At 39.6% G+C, this 25,419-nt stretch overlaps 1 protein-coding gene across 1 annotated transcript in view; it reads left to right on the plus strand.

Annotated features, from left to right (window-relative positions):
• Window positions 1-25,419, plus strand: part of COX16 (cytochrome c oxidase assembly factor COX16) — a 52,980-nt gene that overhangs the window by 20,469 nt on the left and 7,092 nt on the right. Inside the window, exon 3 of the mRNA XM_074584822.1 lies at window positions 17,333-17,395. Within this exon, the coding sequence (XP_074440923.1) occupies window positions 17,333-17,395 (63 nt within the window). The remainder of the gene's footprint in view (window positions 1-17,332; window positions 17,396-25,419) is intronic.

Consider the following 25,419-nt stretch of genomic DNA (forward strand, 5'->3'; position numbering starts at 1 on the left):
TGACTGAAAAGTAGAGAGATTGAGCTCAACACTTTGTTATTACCACATTTCAGTGAGCTGAGTACCATCCTTAGTGTATGAATATATTTATATTTAATATGACTAGCGAATGGAGGGTGGGATAAACCTCTGCCTAACTCCATGTGCAGATGAGTTAGGTTTTTGGACACATGTCTTAAAGTGGGATTTATTTTCTCTAGAAATGTCCATCTCTATTCAGGTGACTGCAGGAAGAGCCTAAACAGAGACTTTATGCTTAAAGTCAAAAGTTTAGACGGATAAAATTAGGTAAGATGAAGCCTGCCCTAAATATTCTTTCCCTGGAGCTTCATTGGCAAACTAGCAAATGGCTTGAAGGTAAAGGAACTCTTACTTAATCCGTTGTTTGTGTCTGGGGTATTCTGTGATTCTGGAGAGTTTCCTCCATGATTTCGTAGGAGGTTGTATTAAAAACATACTGTTTGATTTGAGTGTGAACAAAATCAGAGCATCCTTAATTGTTGTCTGGTGGAATTTTTTGGATGGGAGAGATAACCTTTCTAAACTTGGCAGCAAGGGAATGTGGAATCATTTTAGCATCTGTCACTGAACTTGGAAGAATAATTAAGTCTTCTCATCTAGCATTTTAGCATTTATTTATTTATAAATGCATCTTCATGCATCTAATTGGTTTCAGTAAGCTAATTACACGAGCACAGTGTGGCAAAGGATTGATGTTGGTGATTATTTTTTTTCTGTTTTTTTCCTTAAGCAGGTCAGGTTGGCCTGAGTCTGAAGTCTAATGAAGACAAACTTTGGCTAATTTCCTTATATAAGTAGATTTAGTTGATTTTCAAAGACTAAATTCATTAATGAGCTTGGCCTTAGGTCCTCCAAAAATTAAGAAAATAACACACTGAAGTGTTGTTTGGTGCTTTAGAGAATGTGAGAGGCATACGTTTATGATTGCTTATAGGAGAAGAAAAAGATCTTTGTCAGTCATTTATCTTTATGTAACGAAGTGCATTTTACTAAATTAAAGCAGACCTTGCTTCCAAGCATTGCCTGCTTAGTGGAGGGTTTTAGAATTGGATGTTAAGTGGAGGCAGCCTGGCTCCTGATTGATGGCTAAGCAGGTGCCCTTACAGTGTCTTTGTTTCTGTTGGCAGGGGGAATTTGGAACTTGTTACATCTTTTGACCGTGGTTCAGAATCATCCAAGGTAGTAATTTCAAGTCCTGCAATATGGCACAGAAATGAAAGGGTAGCAAGAGCTTTTCAGACTCTGTATTGTGGTGGTACCAGATGTTCAGACTTCAGTTTTCTTTCTTGTTTCAGTTCAGTCCAGAGGGATTATATGGAAATGAGCTCTTTATCCGTGCTATTCTGCCAACCCAACACATTCTATGATTCTGTGATTTTGAGGTTCAGCTGCTAGTGTTGGGTTCATGTTTTTGCATCGATTTCAATAAAAACTAATCCATTCTACTTGTGCTCAGATGACTTCCCTGCTTTGTCTCTAAACAGCTGCTTACTGAGTTTGCTACGATACCAGACAGAGGTGTATGTTTTCATTTTTCAGACATCCTTTCAGTTTAGCATATTAAACACTGTTTTTCTGTAAAAGACAGATGCAGAGTCAGTCTGGGATTCAGTAAGATATTGGTTTTTGCCCCATTCTGAAGCTGACACTGTGTGTGTGCTTTTTAGTGGTTTGCAGTGATTGGATCCACCTAGACCCACTGCCTATTGTCACCACAAACAGCTTAAAGCACTGTAGGACAACCTGGAGATAAGATATCGCCCATACCCGCCCTTTCATACCGTCTTGTATCAAGTTGAAAAAATGAGACCGAGGCCATCTAGCCTGTTCTGATGAAACCAGGAGACCCGTCAATGCCAGAAGACTTCTGTTAATAACCGGAAACAAACTGATGGTTGTTAAAAGCTGGGACAGTCTCATTTAATCTGGATGTGATTATGTTAATAATAGTAATACAGAGATTATTTTGGTAATATGTGTGTTCACTGATGAAGAATTAAAGCTGTACTAATTTTTAACTTTGAAATATCTTTTTTTTAAGTTAATATTTAGTTTCAGTCTAGTAATACTGTCCCAGCATAATTTTTTGGCAAAGAATATGAAAATGTATTGTTAATGATACTGAGTTTGGCCAGAGACCATTAATAAATATTCAGGGTTTCCATGGTAAAGCGTTTAACCGAATCCTTATCAAGCTTTCTGTATGCGGTGGTTACTACTGCTGTAGAAATTGCAGCGGATTTCTGCCGTTCATGCTAGGATGTCATGCTATATCCTATGTGTAAGGATACATTCATAAACATTGAATCAAAAATGTCCTGTCTCTGAGAGGCAGAGAGGTCTTGTGCCTTTTATAAAGATTGGAAAAATTGGCTTAAAGTTTCATGGGCTTAATACCTGTCTAGATCTAAAGTTTTGATTTCTTAAAACTTCTATTCTGCGGCTACCTGGATGTGTATCACTTTTGGACTGAAGATCCTTTACGTACCTAAATTTCTGCTTTTGGCCAAGCTCTCTAGTATCATAGTTTTCATGGTACCACATAGCTTGTCATCTATTAAATACATAGAAAATCATTTAGGCTCCATTAAATACATGGTCCTCAATCTGTGTTAGCTGGGATGTGAGCTCCGCTGTTGAATGCAATTTGCGAGGCTTCACACAAAATGGCTGTAGAAGTAGGAATGCTGCTCCCTGTGACCTGCTGGTTCAGCCAGAGGGCAGGTACGCAGGACAGGCACATCTCCTTTCTCTGGGAAACATGCACTAACCATAAATTTGTAGATTGCAGGCATTATCAGCTTTCCTTTTTAAAATTAATCTCTGTATGGAATAGTAAAGAAACTAGAAGAATGTGGGAGAAAAAGTGATTGTGACCTAGTGGTTAGATTATATATGTGAAGTAGGGGAAATCTGTTTTTTAATTCCTATGCCATTTAGAATTTCTGTATTTTTATCAAATGAATATTCGATATTAAACATCTTGAAGCTGGACCACCTTTTGTCAGGGCATTGTTCATTCTCTCAAATAAGGGATTTGTTCTTTTCCTTTAAATCAAAAAAACCAAAACCTGGTCCACCTCACTCTGAGATGGCTAAAGACTATGAATCCTAACTGGAAGGAGGTATCTTCTCAAATCTCAGGATAAGTTGTCTAGTACTTCCAAACTCTTCAGCCGTTCCTCATGTCTGTCTGTAGTTACTGCTGCTCAGTGTGTATCCCCTTTCAAAGTATCTAAATCTTCTCTTGCTTTTTGTATTTTTTTAATTTTTTATTCCAGAAGTCTAATTCAGGCTGTGGATTTTGCTACACAACCACGTGCTAGGTCCCTGTAAATCTAGTTCTGAATCTTCAGATGTGTGTACTAACGTGTATGTGCCCATTGCTATTTACCTCTCTTGAACTAGTAAATCACCTTGGTGACCCTATGCGTTGTTCCAGCTTTCTCATATGCATATGCAAGTTATGGATGCACTTAGAAGATTGCCTTGGAGTGAGTGCTTCGGGTGAGGGCTCTCATATTTATGTCCAGGAAATTCAGGACAGAATTTGGATCCTGTCTGGCATGTCTTACTCGGAAGTACTAAGTAAAGGGAGTATGCTACGGTATAGTATGTTCCTCACACGAGGTAGCTCTTTGTTCGGATATACTAAAATCCCGGTGGGTATACGTTGTCCAGGATTTCCAAGGATCAAGCAGCCATTTTAGAGATACCACCTGACTATGCTGCCCAGGATCCGGAAATTCCAGGCAAATGGCCAAATATGTGTTTTTTTTTTTTTGCCAGGACAGGATTTCTGTGTTGAAAAAAAAAAGGGCTGTGTCTGGAGAAACCTGGACATCTGGCAGCTTTAACTCAGATTATTGAGTTTCTCTATGATGAAATACAAAATAGAGTGCAAGTATTAAGAGTTCCTTGTTTTAAACAGGAGCCATTTTTCCATTTCATAGTTCTTGATGTTGTTTCTGTTGTCAAGATTAGATTCAGATGAAGAGAAGGTTGTTAACTGGAGGAACTCATTCTGATGCCATTGCAAGTGGAACTAATTTCAGTATGTAAAATGTTGATAGCTTTCAGATTTTTACATTTTGTATACTACCAAGAATTCTGTTTGGTTGCTTTAAATCCTGTCACATTGACACTATTAATTACTAGCATTTTTGCCTTGCAATTGAAGTGATTACAAGTATATAATTTAGGTTCAGTCAGCTTTTAGCAAAAACATAATTTAATATCCAGCTGTTTTTCCCCTCACCTCCCTCAAGTGCCAGAAAACATCTAGCTTTCCAGACTTGTCTTGTGAAGCCAATAGCCTTGGTGTCAGCACATTAAAGCTCAAACAGAAGTACTGGGGTCCCAGGCCCTAGATCAGGATTTTTTGCACTGCTAGACTTGTAGATCCCTACAGTTTTTATAAAGAAAGTGTTGAAAACCCTTTGCCCAGGAATGTTTCCATTTTAAGTGCAATCTCTGTCTAAATGGACCTTCCCTTTTTATCTCCTTTGTGTTTTGAGGCTAGAAAGACTCAAGTCAATCGGTTCTTTTGCAAACTACAGCTATGCGGCAGTCTGAAAAAGCAGATCCCAAACTGATATCTGGAGTGCAATCACTAATGAGAGGGGGAAATGCATAATCTGTCTCTCTTCAAATATCTGTCACTGCAGAAAGCATTTATAGGTTTGCCTGTGATTCAGTAGGTGATACATTTTCCCCAGAGTCAGCACTGAACCTCCTGTATGTTGTGTCAGGCAGTGCTTAACTGCCTTTTTTTGATGAGGCATAAAAATGAGACTTTGCCTTCAGAACCTTAATGAGTGCTGAAATTAATGTTGTAGCTGGTATAACATTTTGTCTTGCCTCCCTGGAGCGCAGCTCGAGGAGGGTGGAAGAGATCTGAGGCTGTATGTTGTCCCTGCGCGAGTAGGACAGGCAGCTGTGGGGTCAAGAATTCACAAGCTCTCCCTAACAGTCCCTCCTCTTCTGCATCCTCAAAGACTACGTGTGCTGTTAATAAAGCCTACCAAGTGTAAGGTCGGATGATTCAGAGCAGGAGACTAATTTAGGTGTTCCCAGAGGAATGTCTCTTTCTTCGTTGATTACGGAGAGAGTGTAGGAGTACAGGCTTTCTGGATACTGCTTAGGGAAGAGAGGTGACTTGTCTTATTAATATCTAAAATGTATGAATTAAAATATTTTGCATTCATAATTCCCACTGAATTTAGTAGAATTATTTTGTTAATGTTGGATGTTTAGCCCTTGTAAGTACATCTGGCATAATAGGAAAACAGTAACTTTGCTACTCATGTTTTAAATTTAATTACACCAGATCTTACCATTATAACTTTCTCTAATGTACCCTTCAGAATGTCTGAGCCTTTGGCAGGTAAACGTGTTATCTATTAAAAATAGTGGCAAAATATCTTTCAAAAGAAAACAGCGCATGATGTACAAATACGTTGCAAATTCTAGTAATCTAAAACATAGGTAATTTGGAAGATGAAAAACTTTATGTAAGTGCAAAGTATTAGAATAGGCTTTCCCTTCTTACTGTAAAACTTCACTAGATGTCAGTGTGGAAAGTATTTTTACTTAAATGCTATGTGAACTGTAGAATGAGAAGTATTAATTCCTTTAACACATGCAGATTTAGGATGACAGTTACTAGAATTTGGTAGTTGGGGGGTTTCTCAACACGTAATTTATTTGTAGAAATGCCACTTCAAAACAAGGAAAGCAATTTTGATAAGTTCACACTGAATTCTGAAAATTGTTTCTGTTCAAATAGGCATAACGAAGTCAAAATTTGTTTCAGTACTTACGAAAAGTTTTGAGATTTGCATTATAAATCAAAATGACATTTTAAAACATAATTAAAAACAATTTTTAGGGTTAAAAAGGCAGACTTTTTGGTTTTGTTTTCTATTGTTCATTGTTTTATATTGTTGATTATTTTGAGTCAGTACAAATTTTAATGTGTGTTTTCTTGTTGTTTGTTTGTGAAAACTGGACTTGTTTGTATGATGGTAGCAGGTGTATTTCCACATGGCTCAAGACAAGGTTTAGGCATTAACTTACGCATTTAGAAAAGAAAAAAATGCATATGTATTTATATACATTTAAGTTTGGTTAAGGAAAGCATTCTTAATCTGTAAATGCGCTTCTGCATTCTTTTAACTGTATCGTGTGCTTATATGACATTTGAACAATGTCACGAGGAGGAACTTCTTTACTTTGAGGGTGGCAGAGCACTGAAACAGGCTGCCCAGAGAGGTGGTGGAGTCTCCGTCTCTGGAGACATTCAAAACCCGCCTGGACGCGTTCCTGTGTAACCTGCTCTAGGTGACCCTGCTCTGGCAGGAGGGTTGGACTAGATGATCTCCAGAGGTCCCTTCCAACCCTATGATTCCATGATTCTATGATTCTATGAAGCAGACTATCTCTGTTCCTACATGAGAATGTTGTTTGGTTTGTTTTTTTTTTTATTTTGGGTTTTGGGGCATTTTTTGTTGTTTTATTGAAGCTTCAGTGCTTTTATTGAAGCTTTCAGGTTTGGTCTCCTGTGAGATAGTTAGACTTTTTCCTTTAAATTAATTCTTTTATGTTTCTGAACTGATACACCAAGCAAAGGGTAGTGGTTTAGATATTGTATGGTGCCTTTTGTTTTGCCATATTGTTAAAGTAAGCTGCCACCAGGACTAGTTTACCAGGACGAGCCTAATTGAACAGTGAGTGAACACCTGAACACAGGTATTTTTGCTGAAGTACAGAACTAAAGAGGACACCCTCTCCAGTCCTGTTCTCTCTGCTAGTACAGTAATGAAAAGATTAGTATGAGGCGGGGACAGACTGCTTGCATGCTGGCTTCAACTGACAATTCACAATTTCTCTCTTGAAGTTACTTGCCTTTAACAGAAACTGAAGTGACCTTTCTGGTTTTTTGGAGTTACCAGAAAGAGGTTGATTCTGTCCAGAATGAGGAGATGACTGAGGGAGCAATAAGGAAAAACTTAAGCTGTGTTTGCGCTCATTTTCCAGCTTTAACTTGCATAGTAGGTACGTAGCCATTGAAAAGCAATCTTTTTAAAATACAATAAAAAATGTTGACTCTGCAGGAGTTGCATCCAGATGTTGGATTTTGTCTTTATTATTTCTAGCTATTAACTGTCTTCCATTTAGAGGCAAAAAGGGGTTTTTTTTGCCTAAATACTGGTGTTGCAAACTCGTACTTACATATACCTTAGGTGTGCTTTCCATAGCATGTCCATTACTCTCAGAAAATTGGAAATGAACCAATTAATCCTATAATTTGGATACAGCAAATCCTTCTTTAGTAAATATTCAAGAACTCTTATTAAATTCCTTTCATATTTGTGCAACTTTTATTCAAAGTGAAAGCTTTTGCTTTTTCCAATAAAGATCACATGATTCTGAATGCAGTTCAACATTCTTCATATTAGAACTGGCCTTTCCTTTTGCATACATTGGTTAATGCTGTGTTAATAGTAACTAAATAACTGGGTTAACTGAAATATGAAGAAAATGCATTTGAAAATGTAAACAAGAAATATATATATATATTAACAGTTGATGCATTGTAAGGAATTTTGAGAGGTTTGTTAAAACGTTGCAAAGAGCTTGCATGTAAGTTAAGGTATGATGAAACCGATATTTAAGAACTTAAAATCTTTTAGTAGATTTCATTAATTTTTTATAAATTATTCCCACATACTGCGGAGAAGAAAAGGAATTTTTTAACTACAGATTTATGTAACGTTTCCTTTTTCTGAACTGATACCTTAAGGGTGTTTAGTTTATGTCCTTCACGATGTTTAAGTGGCTGTAGCAGGACAGGTATAGCATACTAAAGAGACTTTACAAAGGCACCTTGAGAAACAGTCTTTTAATGTTTTTAAAATAGGTGACTTTTTTTGTGGTTTTCTCTGTCAATGGTTTGTGATGGCTGACTCAGCAAATTCTACAACTCTTGTTCCAGGCTAAGAATCTTTTTTTGTGACCAGTGGTCCTCATTTTGGCCCACAGAAAACAACATGCTGTTGCCTTACTTTCCACCCCCTTCTGTCATGATAAATACATGCATTAACTCCTCTGATAGTAAATCAGGCTGAACCAGTCTTACCTTTCTTGCATAGTTTACAGCATGGATCTTCAGCATGTTCTATCCATTTTACCTGGGTGGTCTTACACTTTTGTTTCTTGTTTGGAAGAAAGTAAAAGGAAAATTTGGGAAAAACTGCACAGGATACTTAGCAAGTCCCTCCCTTTGTACTATTGGATTGCAGGGAAACCAAGTTATAGCAAAGCCCAGGGATTCCAGCTTTGAGATCCTGTATTGGAGAGCTCTGCCATTCTGACTTTAAGGTGAGAGGTGTGATTTGGTCTATGCTTAGAACTGGTTCATCTTTAGGCATACAGCAAAATTTGCTTTTCCTTGCAGGGACCTTTCAAAAACACCAGGGGTCTTGCTGTTAGTTCTGGACTTGTGGGGGGTTTTTGCTGTTGGAATATCTTATTTTATACTGGAAGGAACAGTTTTTGCACTGAATTTTAGTGTGAAATGAAATTTGTGCTAGCATACTCAGAGCCAAGGTTTAAGGCACTAATTTATGTTTTATAAATCAAATAAATAAATGCGCACCTGCAATCAAGCTGGATGCAAAAGCATACAAATCATTGATTAAATGCTTGAGTACTTTCTTCTCGGAACTGAAACTTATAGAACCCTTGTTAGTTTTGATGGCCTTAAATATGAGAAATCTAGATATGCTTAAGTGCTTGCTGAAATATGGGATGATTTCGTCATCGTATTATCCTTTAACTTAATTTCATTTCCCATGGCATTATCATGTGAAAATGTATATCCAGAGTTTGGGATTGTAGGTCTTTTTTTGATCCATTTGGAAGCAAGTAGAAGATTGGGATTTTGAGAGATCGCTGGTGCAACATGTACTGTAACTCTGGGAACTGCTGCTGTAATAAGATTTTATATGGCTCCTTTGGAAATGTCTGCATTGATTTCTGTCACAGGTGGGATGAAATATTTTTAACTGTCTGTATTCTATGCAGGTCTTAGGAAAGAATCAAAGGACACAAAGCCCGGTTTTGCATCTAGTCTCAGCTGTCTCCCCAGTGTTCAGAAGTATTCCTATCCAAGCGTATACAGTAGCCTTACCTAAGTGTTTTTCATGTATTAAATATTATAAATAATGTAGCTAAAGGTTGTTGTGAATGAAGTTACACAAAATGGTATGTTTTGCCTTGCCCTTCTCTGTTACCAAAGACTGTATGCCAACGAGTTTGGCATAAGTACAACCTTTATTGTACTTTACAACCTTTACAAGCTTAGTTCCTTTAATTCCTTAAGTAGAAGGACACTCAGCTTGGCTGTAGTTTACACTGCACTTCCTGAGTCCTGGGATTTATCCTGTCTTGTCTACAGCTTCTCACTCTGCTCATAAACCACAATTTGGAGTATTTATGACAAAGACTTTTGTAACAATTTGTGGGAGTCTTTTATTCTCAAGGAAGATTAAAGTTGACTGATCCATGCGAGATTGCTGATTTTCCATTTAAAAGAGTTAAGCATATGATAAGTGTTTTCAAAGAAGATATTCTATTGGGAGACCCAGAACTGGTGGTTCTGGTTGAATCTAAGTTTAAAAAATGGGTGGGGAGAACAAAATGAAGAACTGCATATAAATAGTCGTTTTGTGGGCTCTCTGTGTTGTGGGTACTGCAGGAGAATTGTGTCCTATCTATTTATGCTGGTGCGAGCAGATAAAAAAAAAAAAAAGCTTAATTCATGTTCATTACATTCAAGCCATCATCCTTGCCCATTTCCAAAGTAAAAGCAGAAATCTTTCTCAGTGGGATATTATTTTGTGGAGGATAGGGTAGGGTAGGAAAGAACACTCATTTTTTAGTAAAAATAACTAACTAGTTTTAGGTTAGAAACATCTACTGCCTTCTGGAAATGCTTGCTACAGGGAAAGTTTTGTAAGACTTTGGCACACAAATATTTGGGCGGTACATGCCCATCTCTAGACACAAGTATACAACTTACTGCACTGAACTTATGTGAGAGGAGACTGTTAAAAGCACAGTCCTCTTCTCACGACGTGGTTGTCTCCTGACAGTTTTCTTGTGTAGTAATTGAACCCTTAATTTTAGAAGATGTAATATATTCAAGACTTGGTTTGTGCTAAAACCCATGGCCACAAATAGTAAGTGGAAAAGTAATAATGGTTATAGCTGAGAGAGAGACTGCTTATGAAAGTGGGCTATTTAAATTACAGATCCAGGGATGCACGTATTGTGGGTGACTGGGATGCTACCCTGAAGATTTGACCATGAATGAACTTGCTCCTTCACTTTCAATGCTGAGCAGGAGTGACACTGTTAATCTGCTTTGTATTCCTGTGTTTCATAGAATCACAGAATGATTTGGGTTGGAAGGGACCTTTAAAGGTCATCTAGTCCAATCCCCCTGCAATGAGCAGGGTCATCTTCAACCAGATCAGATTGCTCAGTGCCCCGTCCAACCTGACCTTGAATGTTTTGTGGGATGGGGCATCTGCCACCTCTCTGGGCAACTTGTTCCAGGGTTTCATCACCCTCATGGTAAAAAATTCTTCCTCATATTTAGTCTAAATCTTCCCTCTTTTAGCTTAAAACCATTAGCCCTCATCCTATCACAACAGGCTCTGCTAAAATGTTTGTCCCCATCGTTCCTGTAGGCTCCCTTTAAGTATTGAAAGGCCCCAGTGAGGTCACCCCGGAGCCTTCTCTTCTCCAGGCTGAACAACCCCAACTCTCTCAGTCTGTCCTTACAGGAGAGGTGCTCCAGCCCTCTGAACATCAAAAGAGGATAGTGATGGTGTTCTTTGGATTCCTTTGTGGAAGAGCTGTCCCTTCCATATCCTTGAGGTAAACTTAGTGACACTGACAAATTTCAGAGTGTTAGATGAATGGACAGTGGGGTGGATAGAAAACTGGTTGAAAGATAGAGCTCAGAGGGTTGTGATTAGGGGCACAGAGTCTAGTTGGAGACCAGTGACGAGTGGTGTTCCCCAGGGGTCAGTACTGGGTCCAGTCCTGTTCAATATATTCATCAATGACCTGGATGAGGGAATAGAGTGCACCCTCAGCAAGTTTGCTGATGACACCAAGCTGGGTGGGGTGGCTGACACACCGGAAGGCTGTGCCACCATACAGAGAGACCTGGACAGGTTGGAGATCTGGGCAGAGAGAAACCTTATGAAGTTCAACAAGGGCAAATGTAGGGTGCTGCACCTGGGGAGGAACAGCCCCATGCACCAGTACAGGTTGGGTGCTGACCTGCTGGAGGGCAGCTCTGTGGAAAGAGACCTGGGAGTCCTGGTGGACAACAGGATGACCATGAGTCAGCAATGTGCCCTTGTTGCCAAGAAGGCCAATGGCATCCTGGGGTGCATCAAGAAGAGCGTGGCCAGCAGGTCAAGGGAGGTCATCCTCCCCCTCTACTCTGCCTTGGTGAGGCCGCACCTGGAGTACTGTGTCCAGTTCTGGGCTCCCCGGTTCAAGAAGAACAGGGAACTGCTGGAAAGGGTGCAGCAGAGAGCTACAAAGATGATTAGGGGACTGGAACACCTCTCTTATGAGGAAAGGCTGAGGGATTTGGGTCTCTTCAGTCTGGAAAAAAGACGTCTGAGGGGTGACCTTATCAACACTTATAAATACTTAAAGGGTGGGTGTCAGGAGGATGGGGCCAGGCTCTTTTCAGTGGTGCCCGGGGACAGGACAAGAGGCAATGGGCACAAACTTGAACATAGGAAGTTCCGCCTAAACATGAGGAGGAACTTCTTTACCGTGAGGGTGGCAGAGCACTGGAACAGGCTGCCCAGAGAGGTGGTGGAGTCTCCAACTCTGGAGACATTCAAAACCCACCTGGACGTGTTCCTGTGTAACCTGCTCTAGGTGACCCTGCTCTGGCAGGGGGGTTGGACTAGATGATCTCCAGAGGTCCCTTCCAACCCTATGATTCTATGATTCTATGATTCTGTCTCTGCATTGTTTGCTTCTGAACCGAAACAAACTGTGGTCACTGAGGATCAGCGTTAAATCGTTAGCTAGAGAATTTTTTAGTAGCAGCACATTTAGGTTTATAACCGTACCAGAAATATTTGTGTCTCAAACAAAAATTTCCCTTTACTGAGAGGAGTGTATCGAGGCCAGCAGTTTATCACAGGGCACTGCAGGAGGCCCTGGTTCGGTAGAGGCTGGCAGCAGCAGGTATTCCTGCTTTGCTCTGAAGTGGTGCCCCTTGTCTGCACCCTGAGGTGCACCTTTTTTTACCACCCAGAAATTCTGTCCAGGTTCTAATTGAAAAACTGAAATGTCAACCTGAAAAAGAGAAGTGGCAGCCTGGTTTTAAAAGGATTTTAGGTACTTACAGCCTCAAATAGCTACCTATGAAGATTTCTAAGAATAATTTTCTGCTTAACCCCTATTGCTTTTAGCCACCTAAGAATAGTTTTTCAGTCTTTATCTTTGGGAACCTTTTGAAGTTTAGTAAGGGTAAATCTGAAGGAACAGTGGAGTGTGAAATGGGACAAAATTCTAATTTGAAAACTTTAAACCTTTTTTGAGATTTTTCTATGTACATGCCCTTGTACTTTGAATTGATTTAATATGCAAGAAGCCTGTATAGTGCAAAATACTCTGAGAATGTTTCATTCATTTTTGCTGCAAGTGCTACATAGGGGAAAAAAAAAAACACCAATGCCCCAGAATAAAAAATAGTAAAGCCTTGAAAGATCATATTTACAGTATTGATTTTGAAGCCTTGCAGACAGCTTCTCCTGAAAGCTGTCTGAATACTTGCATCAAATATTTCAATAGTTTTTCAGTAAGAATTTAATATGAAGTTATGCTGTAATTAAAAGTCCACACATCTTTGAATTCCATATTTAGAGACAAAGCTTGAATTTAAATGGAGCTTAAATCTGTGATTTTGCCTGACAAGGAGGAGTCCTCTGGTGTAGAGGGATATTGTCTTCTGTTCCTTCCTGCCTCCTAAATAGTGGTGCAGAGGACACTGCCAAGCTGTTATGGCATTTGGGCTTTGTCTGCTTCCCCCATCATATTTACTAATAGGGATTTGTATTCATAATTTAGCTGATGATTCATTTGCCAGTACATAGCTGAATACTTTTAGCTCATTTGGCAGTATGTGTGTTGGCACAGAAGTCATCATGGAAGCAAAATGCATGTGTTTGTATTTGGATCTTGTGGCAGATGTGTAATACAAAGGAGCTACCACTTTGGCAAGGCCACTTTCCTGGCTCTGCCTGCGTTTTGAGTGTTCCCTGGTTATGATCTGTGATCATGGCTCACATTGATGTTTATCTACCTTTTCAGAATGAAAATAGCATGTTCTGTTTTCCCTTTTTTTTGTTCTTGTGGTGTTGCAAAGATAGTGCAGCATGATACAAACACTGTGGAAGCAGAACTTTTAGAATACCCTTTTTCTCAACTGCCATATTGGTTCTGAAAACAATTTGTAACCTGTCTGTTTCCATTTGGCAACTGAAAAGCATGGATTTGCAATGAAGGCTTTTGAAAGTGCAGATGACTCAATTTCTGTGTGGAGTCAAGTACGTTTAAATTATTCTACGTGGGTAAATGCGTAGGGAACAAAAAAGGGAAATAGATGATGAAATACAAACTTGCTCACTTTTTTGTGTGTGTAACTGAGCAAAGTAACATGTTCTGCAGAGTGAACTTAAGTCTTTCATGTGCCTTTATGTTAAATGCTAAGAGATTGACAAGATGTGTGTATAGTTTACCCTCAAAACAGGGTTTTCGTAGTCTTTTTTGGTAAGTTAATTTGCTGCATAAAACTACTTCTTATAAAGAAGAGGGCGCTTGTATTAGGTTTGCATGGCAGGGTTTCAGTAGCTGAGAAGCTACAGGGGTGACTTCTGTGAGCAGCTGCTAGAAGCTTCCCCCATATCCAACAGAGCCAATGCCAGCCAGCTCCAAGAGGGACCCACCAGTAGCCAAGGCTGAGCCCATCAGCAATGGTGGTAGCATCTCTGTGAGAACATAGTTAAGAAGGAGGGAAAGTTACTGTGCAACAGCAATTGCAGCTGGAGAGAGGAGTGAGAATATGTGAGAGCAACACTCTGCAGACACCGAGGTCAGTGAAGAAGCAGGGGGAGGAGGTGCTCCAGGCACCAGAGCAGAGATTCTCCTGCAGCCCCTGGTGAAGACCATGGTGAGGCAGGCTGTCCCCCTGCAGCCCATGGAGATTAACGGTGGAGCAGATATCCACCTCCAGCCCATGGAGGACCCAATGCTGGAGCAGGTGGATGTCCAAAAGAGGCTGTGACCCCATGGAAAGCCTGTGCTGGAACAGGCTTCCGGCAGGACCCGTGACCCCCTGGAGAGAGGAGCCCATGCCAGAGCAGGTTTGCTGGCAGGACTTGTGAACCCATGGAAGGGACCCACGCTGGAGCAGTTTGTGAAGAACTGCAGCCCGTGGGAGGGACTCACACTGAAGAAGTTCATGGAGAACTGTCTCCTGCGGGAGGGGACCCCATGCTGGAGCAGGGGAAGAGTGTGAGGAGTCGTCCCCCCAAGAAGGATGGAGCGGCAGAGGCAGTGTGTGATGAACTGATCACAACTTCCATTCCCCATCCCCCTTGTGCCACTTGGGGGGAGGAGGTAGAGAAAACTGGGAGTGAAGTTGAGCCCTGGAAGAAGGGTTGGGTGGCGGGAAGGTGTTTTAAATTTTTTTTTTATTTTCTCATTACCCTACGCTGTTTTGATTGGCAATAAATTAAATTATTTTTTCCCTGAGTCGAGCCTGGTTTTGCCCATGATGGTGACTGGTGAGTGATCTCCCTTTCCTTATCTTGGCCCACGAGCCTTTTCTTATGTTTTCTCTCCCCTGTCCAGCTGAGGAGGGGGAGTGATAGAGTGGCTTTGGTGGGCACCTGTTGTCCAGCTAGGGTCAACCCACCACAGAATTTCTCTTCGTTTATCATCTACAGGATAACTTTTTTCCTGATAAGTTTCCACTAGCCTCCTTCATTTCAGCATTTTTGTCAATAGTAAATGTAGAGCATCAAACAGTTATGAGTGATGGGATGCTGTGTCTCAGTTTTAGCCAGCCTTCTCCCTTTGCGCAGGCAGAGCAGAATGAATACACAAGGAAGTCTGAGGACAGAAGGGCCTGAAAGGGAGGAGAAGGAGCTGTAACTTCACTGCTTCTTTCCGTTTACCTTACACAAATGTGGCCATGCAAATACTACACATTAAAATAATACACTAAAGATTGCTAAAATAAAACTTGATAATGGGAATATTGAGCTGTCTTTGTAAGTTGATTTCTAGTTGTGGTTAACTAAGTAAAAATGCTGCTCCAACCGTGTTGTCTTGGGTCTCTCATTATTAAATGAAGGGCAGACATAGGAGGAAATAAAACTCTCTTGCTTCTTTACTTACTGGAGCATTTATTTCCCCTTGTCCATAAGCGTATTGCGAGAACACCACGCATAACGAATAGTGTTTGCACTTAGTTCTGAATATAGTGAGGTCCATGATCACTCTTATCTCTGTGAAAGCAAGCTCCAAAGTCTGTCTGGCTGCCCAGAGAGGTTGCATTTCTGCACGTGTGATGGATGGGTTCATTTTTCTAATGAAGCATGGCTGCTGTTGGAGGTCGTAGTCACAGAAGGAGAGAGGCGATCCATCTTTAATGAGGGGCAGTTCTATGGAGGCCTTGAATGCCAAGGCAGAGATGTAGCATTTCATTTATTGTTTGACGTAGAGGGCCAGTGCAGAGACAGTACCTTGTTTTACAAGGTTGTTTTTTTTTTCTATTGCAAAAAAGGTGGGAGCTGTATCCTGTACAAACTTTAACCATTTAAGATGTTTTGGCTTAGTTCCCAAGTGTAATGAGTCTGGAAGTTGCAAATACATGTATTTCTATGGCCAGATCTCTGATTAGATAGGGAAATCTGTCCATGCAGAGATGGTGTTAGAGTTGCCTGTCTGAGCATCCTTAGGAACTGAGGTCTCAGAAGCTGCGTACTGACTAGCGGACAGTGCCTGTAATCAAGGGGAACATTATGGCCTGGGAAAATTCTTCAGAGCAATTCCCATCAATACAGATAGTAGGTGTGTATTTTAAGTACCTCTGAGGATCAGGAGCTTGTTGGGGCAGAATCTGAAGGTGGATCTTCTCATCGACCAGGCAAATTCTGTAATTCCCTCCTTTTTCTTTTCTAGACTGCTTATAGACATTTGAGGTTGGTTGTGATGAGAATAACCGAGCCCTTTTCATTCAGATCAAGAAGCAGCAAATTAAGAATAACAACTTTTCTTCACTGAACTAGTCATAGTTGGACTAGTGTACCAAGGATGTAGAACTAAACACATTACCAGTCTCCTTGCACATCTGTTTGTTTAACACTGGTTGTATTTAAGGTCTAAAAATGAGAATGTTTTCTCATGGTAGATTTATTTGATATTTTAATTGATTAGCCTAAAGACTGTGTCTGAATACTGCGTATGTGGCTGATGTCTATTTAAGGAGAACATAAAACACTTTCTCTAAGCATGAAGAATGCTAATTATCTTTTTCCCCTTTACTTCTACTCTTAGGCCTGTGGGAGACAGATGCAAAGGGAGGGATGAACATAACTTCTTCTGGGCTCAGAAGTTAAAACGTGGAACACATTCGCTGTGATTGACTGACATTTCTGTTCTTAGATTTGTTCTTTGAACAAACTTCTCTGGAAGGTGGCAGGAATAACCAGCATTGTCAGTACAGAATCAAAACTAGGAAAGAGCTGTGTTCACCAGAAAATTGGAAGTTTGACTCACCCTTAGACTTTGAAAACCAGAACATATTGTATACCTATTCACTGAACACAACATTCAGCAGTAAAATATGTAATGTGGTCACAGTTTTCTCTTTCTTGATCTTTTGTGTTTAATTGTTTAAAGCTTTGTTTAGTTTTACAATTTCAAACTAACCAGTTACAGATTTAAGTATCTAAGGCAATGCAAATGCAGGGCTAGTTACAAATGTGCTTCCTTTTTGATTTGAAAAGTTTGGGTGTTGAACTGTCTCAGCCCAGTTCTTGTATTGTCCTGGTATCTGAACAAACAGCACATAAACTCATTTAGAGGAGAGGAGGGTTTGCATGTACCAATATTTAGCTTATTTGAGGTTAAGATTTCTTTTTAAAAATAATTCTTAAAAGCAAACATTTTTGCTGTATTTTTGTTTGTCTTGCAGGTTGATCCAGCTTTGAAAGAAAAATTAAAACAGAACACTGTGACACTGGAATCTGAATATGAGGTAAAATAAATTTGTTGCCTGGGGCTCATAACCTTGGTTACCCTTGATTACCATGGCCGCTGGTGGGTTATATCTGTCCCTAACTAAAATTAGACCAGCCATCTGCCTTTGACTCATTGATGTCCAATAAAAACAAGGTTTTATGTAAAGAAAGGTTTTTGAACATAGAGTGCTTCTTTCTGAAAACAGCTTTACTTTGATGTCCAGGTGCCAGGTACAGTGGTACAAATAAATTCCACTATTTCTGTGGTTAACCTAGTCTATAAATGTAGAGCTGATGTTGGCCTCGAACAGAACGTGTATATGTATATGTCAACACTTCTACTGCATGAGTTTTGATGATCTTCAGACCAAAGTACAGAACAATGTGCTTGACGTGCTTTCTGTTATTTCTTGCTACTGAAACTTAATGTGTGTCTTTCAAACAACTGTCATTCTGGTTTTGCTATTGTGGAAAATTTTATAGAGAAATAGTTCACTCTTCCCTCAACGATGCATTTTCTTCAAACATTACTGAGCTCCAAGATAGCTGGTTTGGCCAGTTTAATATCCAGAGTTTCATAAATCTTTAGGCTTGCAAAAAGCCATGTTAGGACAACTGGAAAAAGCCTTCCTGTATCCAGAAACAAAGGATAAAGGTATTTAAGATAATTTTTAGTGTTTTAAAAATACTTGGATCAAAGGTCCAGCTAACCCTTTACCTATCTCTGTGGTCTTTATGTTTTCTTTTTCTTCTCATACCACATTTCTGTCACAACAAGCCTTTGAAGAGCTTAATTGTACCGATAGCTTACATACTTAGGTGTCCAAATGGCAGTACATAGTCTTGCTAATAAAACCTTTCTGTTATATTTCTCTTTTGTGATTTGCCTGAAATAAAAATAAAACTTATCTTTTGTATTTTTACATGCCTTATGTCACAGAACATCTGCCTACCTGCCAGGTTTGTGGTAGTGTTTTACCATTATTGCAAACAGTTTTGGGCCATCCTCCTCCTGCAAAGAACTGTGTTTTATGGTGTAGAGCATTGAAAGATTTGATCCCTGAGTACATATGGAAAGCTCCAATGGAAACTCAAAACATGCAAATCCATTAAGTTCTGATCGCCTCTGAGATTATTGTGTCTCCCACTTTCTACAGAATATACTGTAAGGCTGCTCTGATTTATTTATGTGGAAGAACCACAAGCAGTACAAGGAACCACATCTTTCCATTTAACTCGCTACCTAACCTCAAAATCAACTGATCTGTATTCAGATATGTCTTGCTTTCTCTCCAGAAGATAAGTAAATAATTGAAGGATAATATTTAAATGGCCATATTTGCATTAGCTTTATGGATAAATCAATGGTAATAAAATACAACTGGCATAACAACATTTTACAATCCTACTTGGGTAATGAGGCTTCTTCCTGATGGACAGAAATGACAGAAGCAATCTTATTTTTTTCTTAATCTAAATTGCAGAGTTCTCAGGCCAAAATTCTTCCAAAGTAGGGTTTGCATGTTATAGAGGGCAGACCGTTTCAACAAAACAAATGGATTTGCATTTCCACATAATGAAAATAGATTCAGATTATTGTTTCGAACTCTGATCTCAATGTGTACTTTACTGTGGGCACCAATTTGCCAGCACTAGGCATATTCGTCTCTTGCTTCAGTGAAACCTATGAACTACCAGCAGTTGTGCATATACTTCGCAGGCTCCACACTGAGTGTGTGACAGTTTTAGTCAACGCTACCTCTATATTCCGGTGGACAAAATCTAACCAATCGCTGAGTTACAGCTAACATTTAGGACAGTAGTTTTCTGTGGGCCCTATGTGTTCCAGGCTAGGGGGGTGGTTGGGTGTTTTTTTAATCCCTTTCTTAATTGTTTTACTTGTCCAAAATGCAACTCTTGAGAACATCTTTTAATTCTCTATATAGGTCACATTGGAGGAATACACTGGTGGCTGTTACTAAATATAGTATGATAAGAGATCAAGGGCAGTTAAAAAAAAAGTTGCTGTTTTGATATGTAAAGCCTTATTTTACAATATTATTAGCATTATATCTGCATCTGTTATTGAGAATACCAAGCCAGCTCTTTTGAAGCATGGTTGCCTGATACATGCAAGTGTCCATTGACCCTCCCTAAGACTTTTAAAAATATCTTATTGTCCTTACTGAAATATACATATTGAATACATACTGAATTCTTTTAGAATGTCATAATTTCTGATATAAGCATGCAGCTTTATCAGCATATTGCCAATGATAAAGACATTTTTGATATTTCAGACATGTTGAAGTCTGCATTTTGTCTCCAGTCTTGTGGTGGTGATGATAAAAGTTGTAATCACAGATTTAATCAATTTACTGAGAGGAAATGAACATAAAGACATTTTCTCACCTTGTGAGATGTGTTTTAGTAAATTACATCTTCTCAAACTATACAAAATTTACTTTATTTCATGGGCCCAGATACTGTTTTGCGGAAGAAAGAATTTGCATGTGTAATTTGTATTGCATTTCTTATGTCTCGGATCTGTTAATAATGCCATTTATCTTGTGCTTTGGGATGTGCCAGAGGAGCAAGCTACCTTTGCATGCGTTGTCCGTTGTTTATGCATTCCTCTCACACACTTATGTGTCCTCATATGGCCAATTAGTTCTTGCTGCTCCCCTTTGCCTAATACATCATTGCTCTGTCCACTAGTGACACTGGTACTAATGTGAATGTAGTTCTGCTGCTGAGCTGAGCCTTGTAGAACACACTGTAAAAAATGTCAAGAGTTTGACCTGTGACAAAAGCCTAGAGTATTTTATTTGAAAGCACAAAAATATTGTTTGAAAGAGGGAGATAAAAAACTGATTAATGTGATGACTGAAAAACATTCTTGGGGGTGTTTAACAATCAGAGTACATTCCTTTTTGTTGGTTTAAATGCAGTCTCAAAATAACATTCCTTATTCTAGCACTTGGTTTCTGTACTTCTGTGAAATTAATGGCCTAGTACTAAAAAATCTGGCCTCAGTCAGTTACATCAGACTGCAAAATAAAGAACTGTTGTTCAGGGTTTTTCAAGCAAATAAAAATATCTTTAAGAAGAATTTATTAACATTCTATAATGGAAAAATCAGTTAAGTTTGAGTCAAATAAATGATATCCAATGGGAGCCATTGGCAGTTGAAGGCAGAGAAAAAACATATCACAATAAATAAAAAATGCAAAGGATTGCTATGGAAACAGTAAATGAGAAGTTATAAAGCGGAGGAGACTGATAAAAGATGCTAAGGACATCAGACTTGTCGGATAAGTAAGCTGACAAGGATATGGGTAAGAGGATGGTGTTGCAGCAAACTAAGAATAAAATAATGAGGATGTAAAATCATGAGTAACTGCATTGGCAAAGTAGCAACATTGAAAAAATATATTTATATTTCTTGTAGAGAAAAATGTCCTTTGTATTCAAATCAGAAGAGACCAGGGATGTACTTCCAAACCTCTCAATAACCAAACAAGATGCTATTTAATATCTATTAGGCTCTGATGGTTTATAGCCGAGTTCCAAGAAAATGCTTGGAAGACTTCAATGGCTGCTGGAAATCTGAATCTGGGAATGGTGGTTCTTCGGGAATCATCGCTGGGCAGGAAGGTGATATTTTTAAGTGTTCTGTGAGACTTGGGACATATCTGGGCAATACTGAATACTTTTTTCAGTGATAGGGAAGAAATTGCAAAATCATTGCTGATGTGCAAGTGACACAAAACTGTTGAAATAGTCGAAGTATGGCAAGATGGGGCAGAGTTGTTCATATTGCTTGGTAAACTGAGCCCATTAAATCAGCAAAGTACCTTGTAGAATCATAGAATAGTCTGGGTTGGAAGGGACCTTTAAAGGTCATCTAGTCTGCAATGAGCAGCAACATCTTCAACCAGATCAGGTTGCTCAGAGCCCCATCCAGACTAACCTTGAATGTTTCCCGGGACGAGTTATCTACCACCTCTCTGGGCAACCTGTTCCAGGGTTTCACCACTCTCGTTGTAAAAAAAAAATTCTTCCTTATATCTAGTCTAAATCTTCCCTTTTTTAGTTTAAAACCATTACCCCTTGTCCTGTTGCAACAGATGTCTAAAAAATCCCTCTCCATCTTTCCTGTAGGCTCCCTTTAAGTACTGAAAGGCCCCAATGAGGTCTCCCCGGAGCCTTCTCTTCTCCAGGCTGAACAACCCCAACTCTCTCAGTCTGTCCTTACAGGAGAGGTGCTCCAGCCCTCTGATCATTTTTGTGGCCCTCCTCTGGACCCATTCCAAAATGTCCATGTCCTTCCTGTGCTGAGGGCTCCACCGCTGGACGCAGTACTCCAGGTGGGGTCTCACAAGAGCAGAGTAGAGGGGCAGAATCTCCTCCCTCGAGCTGCTGGCTGTGCTTCTTTTGATGCAGCCCAGGGTGCAGTTGGCTTTCTGGGTTGCAAGCACACATGTCCAGCTCATGTCCAGCTTTTCATCTGCCAGAACGCCCAAGTCTTTCTCCTCAGGGCTGTTCTCCATCCCTTCATCCCCCAGCCTGTATTGATACCAGGGGTTGCCCCGACCCAGATGAAGGACCCTGCACTTGACCTTGTTGAACCTCGTGAGGTTCATGTGGGCCCACTTCTTGAGCTTGCCCAGGTCCCTCTGGATGGTCCCTCTTTTAAAGTAGCCAAAGTTATTTGTTTAAGAAACTGGAAATGCAGGAGAGAGTGGACTGCATTACGGAAAGCAGCAACTCTGGAAATGATTTAGGAGTCAGTGAATAAATAATTCAGATTGATCTTCTACTGTGATGCTGTGGCACAAAGAGCTAATTTAGTCTTTATGAATAAAAACAGGAATGGTAGATGGTAGGAGGAGATGATTTTACTTCTGAGTGTGGCACTGGTGAGGCTAGTACTGAAATACGGGATCTACTTCTGGTGTCCACATTTTGAACAGGGCTTTAAAAATGGAATAGGTTGTAGAACAGGCTGAATATGTTAATTTAGAGCTTGAGAAAATGCCTTAAAAGAAACTTAAAGATTTAAATCTTTTTAAAGGTACCGAAAAGAATGTTACATATAAATACCTTTGTAAGAAGAAAGTACTAGCTATTGAAGATTTTTTTTTATTGCAGCAAAGATACTAAAATTAGAAGTAAGGTCCATTATTAATAGATGGGAACATCGTTTGAACACAACAGCAAGAAAAATGGTTTCCCTGTCTTTCAGAACATGAAAACTGTAAAACTTTTTAAAGTTTTCTTTCAACTGGTTGCAAGCTATTGGTCGCAGCATGGGATAAGTGAGGGAATATGCTGGTCTGTGAATAGTCAGTCTAGAGAACGCTGCTTACTTGATTTAAAGTATATCAATATTCAGCAAGTTTTGTTCCTCATAATTTGATAAATCAAAAAAGATCCACGTTAGCTCTGGACAAATAGTTGTGTAACTGTCCTGAGAATTATAGCAAAAGTACTGTAATTGCAGTATTAAAATGTTTATTTAGCATAGTCCAAAAAGTAAAAGTCGGTATAATGAGAGGTGGCTTTGGAATATAAATCGTATATTTACTGTCTTAAGGGTAAAAGAAGAACTCGAATAAGCTCTTCTAAAAAAGATTCAAGCCACTTAATGCTCATTTGACTTAACTTCGAGGATTGTAGTGCCAGCAGAATGGCTGAAACATTTTTTTCAGGAAGGGACAGTGTAGTAACATAGTCATTTATAGTATTAAATAGATGCATGTAAGCGTATGGACACGAGGACTACTCTAGAAAGAACGTAATTCCTGAATGCCAGTAGTTGAAATCTGCAGGGATCTTGTTGCTGCACTTATCAGTACCAGAGGATTACTGGTTTTGTTGTTGTTTGAGAATTATCACATTAATGTCTTGAATTGATTTACTTCAGTGTCTGTAGAGATACTAGTGGCTAAATACCTTGAGCTGTTTGAGAGATGACAAAGGTGTTGGGAAAGAATCCCTCCTTAATGACTGTTGTGACACTAAATGAGGTTGAGATTTGTTCTTTCCCCCTGTAATCACTCCGTCCCTCCCATGCTCTCTCCTTTGTCGGTGCATTGTCCAGCCTATCCATTAGATTCCAACTGTCCTCCAGGTTGTCTAGGGCAGGTAGAGTTTCTTGCATTTCCTTTTATTCACATGAAAAATGGTCTTGAGAGTTTTTATTTCACTGTGAGTCTTCATTACTTAATGTTTTGTAGAGGACAAAGTGATGTTGGTTTATCATTAATGGAAACTGCCATGGGAAAGGGTTTTAGTTAAAATTGTTTGTGTTAGGCACTTTATTCTGGGTGCATGTACAGTCCAAAGCCAAGCTATAGTTTGCTCCTTTTCTTCTTGACATCTCAAAAGTCTTGTGTGCCGTAGTTCAAAATGTAATCAGAGAAAGACAAGAAGGTGGGATTTGGTAATGGTACGGCACAGAAAGAATTCTGGTGGAAAAGCCTTCTTGCAGGAAGAAAGATACTTAGCCTCCAGAGGAAAGTTCACAGAGTATCGCTTTTTACTGGTCTTATTTCTGGAATTCATCTCTATTAATTAGTCCTGTAAATTCTTTCCTGGTCATGTTTTTAACATACGTCTTTGCACAGAGTTTTCCTTAACTGTGAGATGTTTCCTTCATGTGTGTTGCACTTTTCTTATCCCATAAGACACTGATTTCTCATAGATGGAAAAGAAAGTGAGTGCAATCAGACAGCAAACATGGTCGGGACATACAAATGCCTGTTACAAATAATCTCTTCTCCTCACTCTTTCTCCTCATTTCAAAAGAAATTTCTTGTACATGCTTGTGCTCCCTGTACACTTTTTTTTCAATCCTGGAGGAACCGACCAACTCTTACCATGTTAGGGCCAACACTGTGTATTGTGTCACTCACAAAAAAAAAAGTTCAAGCAGGGAAAGTGACATCCACACAACATGGCTGAATTATTTTATTTGCTGTCCTAAGGGATGCTGCTAGCTTCTACCAGGCAGTACTGGGAACATTTTCTTATGCAGCTGACTAGGTGGAAACGTTAAGTGCTTCTGTCATACTAATGGGGCCCCAGTGGGGAACTGCTCGATCTTTGGTATGAAGTATCTCTGAAGTAACTTTAGTGTAGTGTATGGGAATTTAGCTACGCAGCTGGGGCTGTATACATTCCTTTCATTGACTGCCTCTGAAGAGGATACAGCAAAACAGATAGTTTTGAAGGAGGCTCTTGTCTGAGGAACCAGGCAAACTGGCTTTTTGCAAGAATATCTTCCTGTTTGTTTTGCTTAGCTTTTTTCTCTTCTTTTTTTTTGCCAATTTCATAAACACTATCTGGAATGTTTTGTGACTGTCAGCTTACTTCCAGATGATGCCCACATAGACACTCAGGCTAAATTTGAAATACTTTCAAGTATTGTTACACAATTCTCGCATGTTCTTTGATTCTCAAATGACTGTCGCCCATCTTTATTTAATGCTGAAACTATATGGTACAAATGTACTCTGCAGTAGGAAGTTACTGTCAGAGAGTGGATCATTGTAGATTTATTCACAAGTTATTTGTTTACTGTCAATTCAGCAGTATTGCTGAGAAGCAGCTTTACTGTCATTGGCAATATAGTGGGGGACTAACACCCATATTACTATCCTCATCAAATAGACACGGGATGGTAGCCACAGAGAAAAAACAGGAGGATTTTTTTTTTTTTTCTACAAGAAATTTGCCCAACTGTACAAATCAAGCAGTAGCCATTGATGTCACTGAAAAAAACTATTTATAGCTGAAGGGACTGAAGTTGCTCTGCTAACATTTAGCCAAAACCATCGTTTCTACGCAGAGGAAAGCATTCAGCATATAAACTGACAAGCAAGTTCTGGAAGAGAGATGAGTGGAAAATCAGCAGGGAAGCGTAGATAAGAAACGAAAGTCCTTAACTGCACTAACTCTGTGTGAATGTTACCTGAACTACCTGAGGCCAGGCTAGGGGCAGCAGCATGTGAGAGGCAGAAGATTTAACTCACCA

The sequence above is a fragment of the Larus michahellis genome, chromosome 4 (genome assembly GCF_964199755.1).
Source record: "Larus michahellis chromosome 4, bLarMic1.1, whole genome shotgun sequence".
Taxonomy (NCBI): domain Eukaryota; kingdom Metazoa; phylum Chordata; class Aves; order Charadriiformes; family Laridae; genus Larus; species Larus michahellis.